Below are 13,246 nucleotides of genomic sequence, written 5' to 3' on the forward strand. Positions count from 1 at the left end.
ATCGTGAAATTTTAAGACAAGCTTTTAACGTGAATATTACAGAAAATGTCTTGCTCTTTGTAAAACAAAAGTTGTTAATGTCTGTGACAAAACCGCTGAGAAGAAGATCGATGTTTATGAAGTTGATACCGAGGTACTTGATCATGGTTAAAGTCGTTTGATCTTTGTTCTCGAAAAGTTCAAAAGTTCATTCGTTACGGGCTTCCCACGCTCTCGTGTAGATACGAGCCAGCTAGAAATACGGTTTATTGATCCAAACGTTGCCGCGCAAGGAAGAAGCCCTTATAGATTGAGCGAGAAAGAGCGAAGAATAATGCGTGATAGAATAAGCGAATTAATTAGAGTAAAAATTATAAGGCCTAGTAATTCACGGTTATGTAAAGAAAACTCGTAAAGAAAAAGGACGGCTCGGGCAGATTGTGCGTAGATTTTCGGAAACTAAATAAAAATAATGTCGCGGATCGATATCTTCTACTTCTTATTAGCCCGAACATGGCCAGCGGGTTCCATGAAATTCCCATTCATCCTAATTCTACAGAATGTACAGCAGTTTTCACCCCCAACGGGCAATACGAGTACGTAACGACGTCGTTTGGCTGTTCCCAAGGTCTTGGGCGACCTCGCCTACTCGTATCTTGTTGCTTACCTTAAATTGGACAGATAAACATGAAAATATAAGCCAAAAGGTAATTTCCGTCCTGACTGATGAACTGGCGTAAATGATGTTCGACCCTAATTAATTATCCGATAGAATTACATCCTAACGTTAGATCGCGTGGATACGGGGCTATTTTGACCAATAAGGTCGACGGTAAAAACCGGCTAATAGAATAGTATAGTATAGTAAGAAAACTAGTCCCGTGGATTCTACGTATCATTCGTATGAACTAGAGACGTTGGCAGTTGTAAACGCCGTTAAACATTTTCGCCACTATCTACATGGACGGGAATTTCTTGTTGTTATTGATTGTAATTCGTTGAAGGGAACCAGTAATAAAGTGAATGACGGGGTTTACAGGTGGTGGGCTTATTTACAAAATTTTACTTTTGACATAATGTACCGAGAAGGTAAACGAATGGCCCACGTAGATTTCCTTTCGCGGAACCTCGTAGATAGCGACCGTGTACCATAACTAACAAAATCAAAGGAACAAGGAAATATGTACCGAGCAACAGAGAATCCTTGTGGGCTTCGTAAAATCGACCACGAACACCACCAAATTTTCTGTGACTTAGATTGATTTTGAATGACCTTGAATGAGTATAGTCGTTGAATTCATCATTATGTTTAGCGAACTTGAAATGCCCTCGTACAAAAAATTCAATTACACTAAATTTTCTTCCTCGTGCAATATTTTCGATTTTCTTAACATTTTTTTCTATCATCAATATTTTCAACAGTATCCAACTGTCATCTTATACGTGTATAATAGTGAATATCCAACTTTACGTCCTTGTTCTGCATAAACTTCATCAGTTGACATTTACAAATTTGGGCAAAAACCTGATAATTTATCGCGCAAACTGCGCATATCAGAATAATTATAGAAGTGCTGTTAAATATTGATCGTTAAATATTATATGTATAATAATGTTCGACATATTAGCTTGTATGATGTACTGACGTACTGCTGACGCACTGCGCATATTTTATATGCGTATATATATATATATATCATACGTTTTCTGTAAATTTAATATGCACAAACGTCCAGAATTTAATTATTGGCAATAGCAAATGACACGGTTCCAGCGACTAAATTATAATACATAATCATATCATACTGCAAGTTAATAAGCAGAATACATTATTTAACATAAAGATACAATAACATTATCGTAAATTACATCCAACATATTACGAAATAATGATACAAAGATAAAACTACAAGATATGTATACAGCGGTTATTGATTGATTAATAAGTGATTCTATATTATAAGATTATTATAATAATTAACGAATTATACATGGAAGTATAAAAATAAAATTACGATTTTGAAGTTACCTCTAGTTACAGATCACGTGAGAAAATATAAGTGGATTTCTGTTGATACTCTGACTTTTATATTTTGCATGTTAATCGTCAAATTTCACACCAATGTCCTAATACTTCTAAATACAATATTGCAATATTGGTTATAAAGAATAAAATCATTGCAATAATGTTGCGAATAAAATATATCTTGCGATATATATTGCAAAGTATATGACGAAATATATAATGAAATAATGTATCTAAACGTTAACGTGGTGTAAAGGATTAAATTTTTATGCGGTAGTATACAACCCGACTCGAAGAAAAACCTTCCTCTTTTCAAGCATTAAATTTACAGTATAACCGTGTATTAAATTCCGTGGAATAAGCTTATGAATATCTCACATACCTCATTTTATAAGCTTCGCAATAATTTGCACAGACTTGGAAACTTAAATTGTTCACAAGACAAGCATTCTATCTCGCAGTATTTAGTTTAAATACCTACTTCTGAGAATACCTACTGCAGAATGTGTAATAAAGCTAGTAATGGCGAAATTGTATGTATATTTGCACGATATTAAATGCAATTCTAGCAATAATAATTCGTTTTCAAGCGTTATTTTCAAATAAAGTTACTTGGAGTAATTAATCTTTTTATTTGCTATTTTTACTTCAAACAAGAAATATTTAATCTCGTATCGAAATTATGCAACGAAATATATATATATATATATATATATATATATATATGAAAAAACGTTTTATCAAACTTCTACAATCTGAAAGTTAAGCGTATTTGGTTCGTGTTGCAATGGATAGCGCGTGATTATATTGTTAGACGATTTAGGTAATTATTAACGGTAATTATTAAGATATTTATGTATATTTGTATTTTATCGTAAAATCTTTCCATCATTGTTTCGAAGTGGTTCGATGCATTTATAGAAAAACACGTGATTTGAAGATTAGATCGAACGCTCGTTAAAATTGGTTTTACCCGTTAAATTATCAGTTAATGTTGAAAACGTGAAATTTGTAATTTTATGTTCTTATCGAGCGTAGGAACTACTGCCTTTTCACAAAGCATAATCGAAATTGAAATTAAGTGGAAGAACATGTACACTACTACGATTGAAGATATTATTGCAAAACGCTTTCTAATGTTACTCTATGGAATATTGTATAGAATATATATAAATTTAACTTTTCGTACGTGAAAACCTCAATATATATATATAAATATGTCGGAGATGAAAGGACACCGGGCCTCCCCCCTTGGAATTCGTTGAAAAATATCCCAATACTGTCTTTATAAATTAAACCGATTATTATAAACCTTTGTGAATTAAATCGATTATAATTGTGTGAGATTTGCGATAACGAGTTTGGATTCGAGGCGATAACTGGTTGTCAGATGCAGCCACGACCACGGAATAAACGTTTTACTTAACAAAGGTACAGAATAATTGTATAGCTCCCTTTAAAAAGAAATAGTCGTAGCGATACTTGACAGTGAACGTTGTAATGGATATCTACCCCGAGGCTCGCCACACACAGACCCTATTCTTCGGGCAAGATAATTACCAGATGGCGATGCATTTCCACGGGACATGTTCAGCTAGACCGAACATCCGCTATAATTCTTAGAATTTCGTTAATTAAAATCCTTCAAACGGACAAATAGTCTTTATTTTTAATAAGTCCTTAAATCTACCATCCATCTAAGAGGAGGTACGGGGAAATCTACTTTTCTCGGAACGACGCTTCCCGCCAGCAACCTTCTCTCAAGGGCGGCTTGCTAGCATCTTGCTTGCATCTTAGTACGAAATTATACGAGATATTATACGGAAAATAAAATTTGAAGGATAGATGTGGAATACGAGGTATTCCATCTCCAAAAATAAGTAAAAAGTATGCAGTGAAGAATAACATTCTTCCATTTATCTGATTTTTCAAGAGAATCAAATTCGTTTAATGTATGTGAATTTGGCTAATGCTTGCGAAAATAAAGATGTAAAACAATTTTCTTCTATGTAAAGCTTCGTCTTTAAGAAAATAGAGTTTAATGCGTTGAATTAAGAATCGACTTGCTGCACGTCTACTCGATAAATTTTCAAATCTTATTTTCCCAGAAACGGTACTATGAAATTTTATTCTACATTTTCGATTTAGTTTGAAATGCAGAATAACTTCTCTTATTGATTCACTTTTGCCTGTATTCACTTAAGCGCCGTGTGAAAACACATTCTATAAATTCTTGACTTATTTCAGGATGTAGAACCTTTTATCGATCGTTCACTCCCACTTTAGAAACCAAACCGAATTAATAAATAATTCAGAATCATACAAGTTCAAGACATATTTGGCAAAGATTTTAACTCCATTTTAAGCTTTCAAGGGAAGTTCAAGTCAATTTTAACCTAGTATCGTATAAACGAATCCTACTCTACATTTCCTGCTTATACTGCCATGTAGAATGGCTGCCTCGTTAATCCATAATTAGTGGAATATAATACTGGTAGTAAGTAGGATCTTATCAAGGATATGCCTTGTCTAACGGTAAACTTACATCAAGCGATTGCTTCAGTATATATTCATCCGGGTGTAAAAATGCACAGTTGAAAACAGGATTACTGTTATTCGAAGGTAACCGTGCTTACTAAAATCAGATAAAAATCCTAAAGCTTGTTAGTGGTTTTAATCTGTAAAACGTTCGTAATACGTTAATTTATCAGTTATCGGTAATCCAAAAAGAAAGAAAAAAAAAAAAAAAAAAAAAAAAAAAAAAAAAAAAAAACAAAAAAAAAAAGAAAAAAATGGACACCAATCCGTTGTTATTCTATTTGCACGATTTTTATAATATAAGTATAAGGACAGTCTTTATTTTGCAGTTATTGCGTCGTAATTGCAATAAGGTAACTTTATCAGCTACACATTTGTAACAAAGTAGATGAAACATTGTAATTATTTTAGGAACTTTTAGTTATAACTAAATAATTAAATAGTTATTTAATACCGATATTCTCGAGGTAACTTTAGAGGATTGCAATTATATGATGAAAAATATTGAACGTTGAACGGTATCAATAAAGCACACAAAAGATGCTTATACATTAGTTTCCTTTGTCAATCGTTTTGCAGTTGTTTTAAGCAGCAGTTATCGACAGATGCTTTGTATAGACGCGGTCAGTCAAACGCGGTCAGTAGTTTGGTCAAGTTATATGTTTTCTTTTTTTTTATTTGCGTTTATTTTACAATCAATTCTCGTTAGAGAATTTTAAATAAATTTATCTGACGTGGTACTATAACATGATTAAGAAGTATTTATAATATATTTGATTCTATTTGAATCTAGTGCTTAGGTATAAGATATAATGTCTTTTTAGCCTGCGGATCTGTTCCAACAACTCGAGTAGTTGACTAATTGGAGGGTTTACGTACAAAGGTGCATTTATTAAGGATCTTAAGGTTTTAGATTGGAATTCGTGGAGAATTTCTATGTTGGAATTACTTACTGTTCCTCGTAGTTGCGAGTTCTAAGTAAAGTCAAATTTACACTCTCTCACTGCGGATCGATACAGCGAACAATTCGTCGGAAAACGTCGCTTTCGGCGAATTTATATTTCACTTCGCACAGATGCGACGGATAAACGCTGTTTCCATTTGTGTGTACTAAAATGAAACAACATAAATGCGACTTTTTATCCTCGTTTCAACCGTAGTGATTCTTCAAAGTGGACAGATAAAATTCAGCTCTGCATGCTACGTTTTTTTTATTTTTTTTTATCTTTTTTTAGTTTATCTTGGTTTTTACAATTTGTCCTGAAGGACATTTGGTAAAATATTATATCTTATTTATTGGTAATAAAAGAATAAAAATAAAATATAGCAGGTGGGTGGCTGCCCCCAGCTGGGTGCCATCTTCGTGTTTGTTAAATTATATGTTTTATGTACCTGCTACCTGCCACCTGCTACCTGACTGAATTATTGTCCGTGTGTGAAAACATATTCATAATGATCATGCCTCTGCTATCTCAAAATGAGTTACGTAAGTACGAAGGCATTTTAAGGCAAAGAATCTTAATATTATTCTATAAAGAATAAATAAATGTAACGATTAGAGAAAATATAAAAGAACATACGATAGAATTCCATTTTCGGAAAATGATGATCTTAAAAACTCGTAAAAAAAAAAAAAAAAGGAAAAGGAGGAAAAGTTTTTCTATCATTACGCGATTCTGAGCCTGTATTATGCCGGAGTGTATCCCCACAATTCATCACGATGTCACTGCAATTGTTAAACAAATCTACAAATCGGTCACAACTGCTAATCCGTAAAAATACGATCTGTTTTATTATAATACATTTTGCAATCATTTCGACAATTGCCTTGTTCATAAATAGTAAAAGAAAATAGTGTAACATTGAACGAAGGAAACTGCTTCAAGATTCCATTATCAAACTATCATATTATGCTTGGCTATTTTATTCGGTTGTCCTTTTTTCCTTTTTTTTGCGTGAGGAGGGGAAAAAATGCTGTTACGCATACCCAGTGACCCGCATCACTGGGGTTATGTGGGGGACTCGGGCGGATGTTGTTGCCATACCCACTAAAAACCCTTCCCCGCCTTCCTTTCTCTGCTTTGAGGGCTGACAACCCCAGTAAATACCCGGCGTCGGCAATCATCAGGGGGTTGTCCTTTTTCATGCTCCGTATCTCCTTCTTCGTTCAATTACTGCTCGCTTCATCTTCTCAACCAGTTCAATGTTGGGCTGATCTCCTCTGAAAAAACCAACACCACACGCAGTTCCCTCCTAGTGGTCACCTATCTTAGTACTACCCCACCCGTGCCCAGCGTTGCTTAAGTTTCTCGTGTTCGGACGGGAACGAGTTTTTTTTTTTTTTTTTTTTTTTTTTTAAATAGTTTATTTAGCCAATATTTGATTTTTTGTACATTTTTAAGATTCACAATAAACAATGAATTTGAGTATAGTGTGTTTAGGCAAAAGTACCGATACGCGTCGGTACGACGTAGCCATGGTCTAATATGTGTCGTGGATTTTCGGTTTTTGCGTTTATTTTTTTGTTTTTTGGGTTTAAGTCGCATTGGTGCGTGATTTTTGTGTATTCTTGTGTGTGTTGTATTTTGTCCTGAAACTTGGCCGCAAAACAGGACTCCTCGGTGTATTACTTTTATGCGTTGTGGGATTTTGGGGGGGGGGATGAGAGGGAAGGGGATGAGAGGGGATTTTGGAGGGGGGTGTTAAATTATATTATTTACAATGATTACAGTATTTACATATTTACAGTACTTACATCTAGGTTACACGGTGGTAGGAATGGTTTTTTGTCGAATTGGTAGTTTTCACTTATATTTTCTTATGGGTTTGGAATCCACCAATATTTTTTTGTGTTTTTTCTGTGTTTGTCTTTAGTGTCTTTTTGGGGGAGGGCCATGTTGTACCTCCACCTGGTGTCTGCAGTCAGTCCGTTTAAGTTTTCCTCGTAGAGTATTGTCTTTATCCCTATTTTTCTTTTTATGTGGAAAATTATCGGGATATTGTTTTGGTCTTGGAGGTAATTTTTTTCGTCTAGGTATAGGAACGCTTCTGAGGGGATGTAGCCTGTTGTCATTGTATTTTTGTAATATAGTACGTTTGGGTATAAGCCGCTGAAGATTAGGCTGTTTTCTTTTATTTTTGACGTTTGTGCGAAATGATTTCTTGCTAGTTTTAGTATGTGACAGTCAATGCGGTGAATGTTGGCTAGGTCGTAGATTTTTTTGTTTTTTATATATTTTTTGTATCCGCTCTGTTCGGATCTGTACGCATTTTGGCAAGCTCTAATGCATTTTCTTTCGAAAACGCGAATTCTCTCCATTAGCGATGCTGGTATGTTGTACCAGATTGGGCAACCGTATGTTATAATTGGCCTAATTAGAGCTTGGTAGCATAATGTTTTTACATTGCTCTTGAGATGTTTCGAGTAAAATAGTCTTTTTGCTCTCCAGAATGCTTTATTGGCCTTGGCGAGTTGGGTTTCTATGTGTTGTTTGTAATTTAGTTTGTCATCTATGTTTATGCCTAGGTACTTTACGCAGTTTTTGTGTGGTATGATTGACTCTTCGGATGACTTTTCTTTTAATTGGAAATTTTTGCAGTGTTTTCTTTCTGCTGGGCCGATTTCGCTGGTTTTGGGTTTGAACAGTATGCTTTCGCATTTGTTTGCGTTGATTCTTAGTTTCCATGTGTGGTAGTAATCGTTGATTTTGTCGAATAGTTCTTGGAGGTCTGTGTTTATTGTTTTAGTTTTACGGCCTGTTACGTAGATGATTAGGTCGTCTGCGAAGGCTATGGAGCGTTTGTGGGTAGATTTGTTCATGTCGAACAGGTTTAATATGTCACTGTTGTATATGTTGAAGAGTAGCGGGGAGTTTACAGTTCCTTGTTGGAGTCCGTTTTTTATGGTGAATTCTTTGTTCGATGTATGAGAACCCTCGGTCATTAGGAATGTTCTGTTTGTGATCATGTCCCATACTATTTTGATTAAGTGACGGGAACGAGTGTACTCAATGTGATTTGGGCGTTGGCTTATTCGGTTATCCTGTGTTTTATCTCGAATTTCATATATCATTCATATTGATTTATAACTGTTAACTACAGATTTGTGTATTCTGCTTGTCTAACTATGTGTTAAATGTGGATATGTAAATCGTGTTATATTCTAAGTGATTAATACTTTAAATGCTCACTGAACTGCTTTTAATCGTCGTAAATAATGTGGTATGAAATGTTTCATTTTGATTAATTAACCCCTACTGTGCGCTCAATGTTCGTCGATCAATATTGGTATAAACTAAATATTCAAAATGGCGAAAACTGCAATATTTATAAAATTGCAAATAACGAAACCTGTTTTCCACATCTATCAATTCTACATCTATCTAACAATTCTTACATCTTTCTGCATCAATTGATTTCGATGAAACTTGAAGCATGTACATAACCTACATAAGTCTACGAAACGTATCGTTAGAAGATCGTAATAGTCATTACAGGTTTAGATAAAAATGTCATGACAAATGACTATTACTGTTTTCTTCGCAATCCCAACTAATTGCAATTTCTTTCCAAGTCTATCTTCCATATCATTTGGTAATCTAATCCTTTTAACTTCTCCAAGAAATTCAAGTCCTCTGGTCCAATTTCTAAAAAGTAATTCTGGTTTAGACGGTCCGAATATTAATGTGACCTACTATTTTGTACAATTTAAAATTTCCGAATTTGTATAATATTACGAGGACAATTAAAAAAGGAAGACATTATAAAAATATGTGAAATATATAATAAAACATTTTCTATACAGTTCACTGCATTAATTGTTAATTCGATTATTTCTGTTATTTTTGTCCAAATTGTAATATAGCTAACTCTACTGCTAATATTGCTATCAGGATTTAATCATTTCCAGGTACAACGTCGACTAAATCTATCTCTGCAAATATTGCCAATGTTAAATTTGATATTAACAGAGATGGCCAACAGGAGATTGATGTTACAATATCTAAAAGTAACTTTATATGCGACATGTTTGAAGGAGGAAAAAATACAAATACAGCTTCGTCGATCTCAGAAAATAGAAATAAATTTCGAAGAATTGAAGGTGATGATGCAAAGGCCGATGTAAAGCAAGATTCAGAAAATCTGAAGAAAGACTCAATGCCAGAATTTCCAGCGATTAAGACTTCTAGTACAATAGTAGATACATTACATATTTCTAACGCTTTTAATGCTCTAACATTGTCAAATAATAAATACGTAAAAACTGCACAAACACTTGAACCAGTTTCACGTGCATGCCAAGAAGAATGGACCGATAAATGGAATAACCTTGAATTTCCAGCTCCCAAATCGTCAATTTTAACACCAGTTACTTTTAGTTTATCTAAAAAACAATATTCATTTGGTGACACAAGTACGAGTCAGTTTCTTGGTTCTCCAACGTCAGAAAGTAAAGAGTCAGCGCGTGATAACGCAGAGAGTAGATCTACGCCTTTCTGTTGGAAAGCAACAACGACAACAACATTATCAAGTCCAGCATTCCAAGTACCTACTGCAGCACAAACTTTGCATAAATCTGAAACATCCAAATCATCAATTTTAAAACCACCTACTTTTAGTTTATCTAAAAAACAATATTCATTTGGTGACACAAGTACGAGTCAGTTTCTTGGTTCTCCAACGTCAGAAAGTAAAGAGTCAGCGTGTGATAACGCAGAAAGTAGATCTACGCCTTTCTGGTGGAAATCAACAACGACAACAACATTATCAAGTCCAGCATTCCAAGTACCTACTGCAGCACAAACTTTGCATAATTCTCGAACATCCAAATCATCAATTTTAAAACCAGCTACTTTTAGTTTATCTAATAAACAATGTGAATTTGGTGGCGCAATTTCACGTAAATCTTGCACTTCTCCAGTGCTAGAAAATAAACCTGCAGCTTGCGATTCAACACCAACAAACCAAAAAGAAACAACATATAATACAACACTCGGGATGCCAACTGTACGTGGCACATTGTCAGTGACATCAGCAGTATCTGGTGATAGTACTGTTAGAACGTCTACCGGCGAGTCAACGCCTCTTATACGTGTACATCAAAAATTTATATTTAACGTCATTCCTACTGAACCGGCTGTAATGCCTGGGACTCGATTCAATTTTCCTACGAATATGATACCCCCTGTATCGACTCAGATTCAAATATCGATTGATTCCACCGATTATACATTTAACGGACCTAATCAGGAACTAGCAGCATTTCCGCAATGTCCAACTACAAGTTCATTTTCTACATCGCAACCTGTTACCCAAAGTCAACAATTGTCTACTTCATCATCTATTCCTCTAGAATGCGCGTTTAATTTTGATTCGTCACCAGGAGATCATACAGCTGTAAGTAAACTAAAAGTATTAAGTCACTGAAAAAATTCCTAGCATATTCGATAATCGATTTATTCTGTTATATTCTGTACACCCTTTGTACACTCTTCTGTACACACCGAACATTCGTAAAAATCTTTTAGCAATAGATTAGGCTGTCGCAAAAGTTTCTTTCGTTTCATTCAAAATTCAGTAAAATAATATAAAACAGAAAATGTTGTGCATCTATTATTTCCTTATAAAACGAAAGAAACTTTTCGGACAACCTAATATTATATACGTTATACGTAACATTTTCAAATTCCATTGCTACTATCATAAGATATGACTATCATGACTTATCGATAAACAGTATTTCGAATAATGCGATGACCTGATAAGAGTTACTGTATTCCTATTTTTGAAAGCACTTTTACAGCGGTATAGAAAGAAATTTACAAAATTGTATTGTAGTATATTAGAGGTTCGCGATACCAACTATGTTAATGATTGTGTTTTACAAATGATTAACATTATTATGATTAATATATGATTTCCTTTTTAGGAACCTGGTTCAATCCAGTCCGAAGGATTTAATTTTAATCCCAATACTAGACCATCGTTCCGTTTTAGTGTTTATGAATTTAAGTATGTACAAAATATAAAATTATTTTACACATTAATAGCAGGATCTTTTTTCCATAAAAAAATGTGTTGCCATGTGTTGTTTTAGTGCACCTACTCAAGTACAACGAGATACTGCGTCTACTCGAGTACAACGAAATACTGCGTCTACTCTAGTAAAACAAAATACTGCGTCTACTCTAGTACAACAAAATACTGCGTCTACTCTAGTACAACAAAATACTGCCACCATCAATTACCGCCCAATGATCAGTCCCACTCGATTACTCAATCCACGAAAGATCAGGAAAGCTTTTAGAAGATTAAAATAGGAGTCAAGTAACGGCATTCTTTTTATACAGTTGCTCATGAAGGTATTCATATTCTTGCAGAAAACACCTTTTATGAATATACTATATGTCTTGAAAGAAACATTTTGAAATGTCATTAGTATTGTAACAAAATCCGATTGTCATAGCTATATTGGTAAAGTTTTTAGCAAATCTGAAAATATACATAGATATTACAAAACACCTAACACAAGTATGCAGATATTTTGTAGAAATCAATAAAGTATTTAAACAGTCATTTAACATTTCATCAAACATTTTCCATATGTATGAAATAAGCCTAAATATTTACTGGAACCACTTTTGAGATTTTTTCTAGGCATACCAAGGAGGCTATTAATGCTGTGTGCTAATCTTTATTAAATATATGTTTGTAAATAACTTTTATGTATATTTTCAGATTGGTTTTTGGCTTTTCTATCATAAAAATAGTAGTTGCAAAATACTTTTATGAGCCATTGTATCTATTTCATACAATCGTGAGAAAACAAGTCGAAGACGCTTCGTTTTCGAAGAAAAAAGAAAAAAGAAAAAAGAAACGATTTTGAACATTTTCTCGATGCTGCTATACGCACATACTCTTTATGATATATCAATTCTTGGATCAATAACGAACTTTCATTATTGATGAGCTGCTGCTAGTGGATGAGGAAACTTAATAAAATATCGAATGTCTGCAATTTATTGAGAATAACGAGTTTATGTGGGTAACAGATATATCCTTTCATTAAGCATAGGTCTTATATAACTCGTTTATAGTTGAGAAGAAAAATACTAATCAGTACTAATTAAATTCATGAATTAATAACTTTTTTTTTGTAACGAAAGAAATGTTGCGATGCATAATGTACAATGTATTGAATTTGCTTCATACATTTAATTGATTCTGAACAATTATCTTTGCTTCATTATTTTTGAATAAATTCAGTATTTACAACTTAATAATTGTAATAAAATTATATCATTCAGATAATAAGAAAACGCGTAATAATAATTATTACGATGCAAAAAAAAAAAATAATAATAAGTATATCTATAATTAGAGAAGATATTAACAACAATTAATATACAAATAATAAGTTTGTGTTTGAAAGTAACTTATTGGCAAATTGATAATGTATCTTTCAACGTAGAAATCTTGCAAGTTGTAAAACGTTGAAGGACGAGTTAAGTGTTCTGAGACCTTATTAAATCTGTTGCAACTGTGCATAGCTATTTGCAAATCAAGATGTGTAGATGTTCGAGATGCCGAAGCACTGTTCGTTATGAATAACACGCAGCGTAGTTGCACCTGTTACATCTCTGTCGAGCACAATTATATTAGTTCCTTTCGTAATCTACCTGAATATACTACCTCCCTTCTCGC

General features: G+C 33.7%; 1 protein-coding gene across 1 annotated transcript in view; it reads left to right on the top strand.

Annotated features, from left to right (window-relative positions):
- LOC132915810 (uncharacterized) overlaps positions 1-12,892 on the top strand; it is a gene marked incomplete at its 5' end in the record, with an annotated part of 29,044 nt that extends 16,152 nt beyond the window's left edge. Inside the window, 3 exon segments of the mRNA XM_060975595.1 lie at positions 9,453-10,939; positions 11,472-11,554; positions 11,640-12,892. Of these exon segments, the coding sequence (XP_060831578.1) occupies positions 9,453-10,939; positions 11,472-11,554; positions 11,640-11,862 (1,793 nt within the window).
- Positions 12,893-13,246: the final 354 nt, after the last annotated feature.

This window comes from Bombus pascuorum, unplaced genomic scaffold, assembly GCF_905332965.1.
Source record: "Bombus pascuorum unplaced genomic scaffold, iyBomPasc1.1, whole genome shotgun sequence".
Taxonomy (NCBI): Eukaryota; Metazoa; Arthropoda; class Insecta; order Hymenoptera; family Apidae; genus Bombus; species Bombus pascuorum.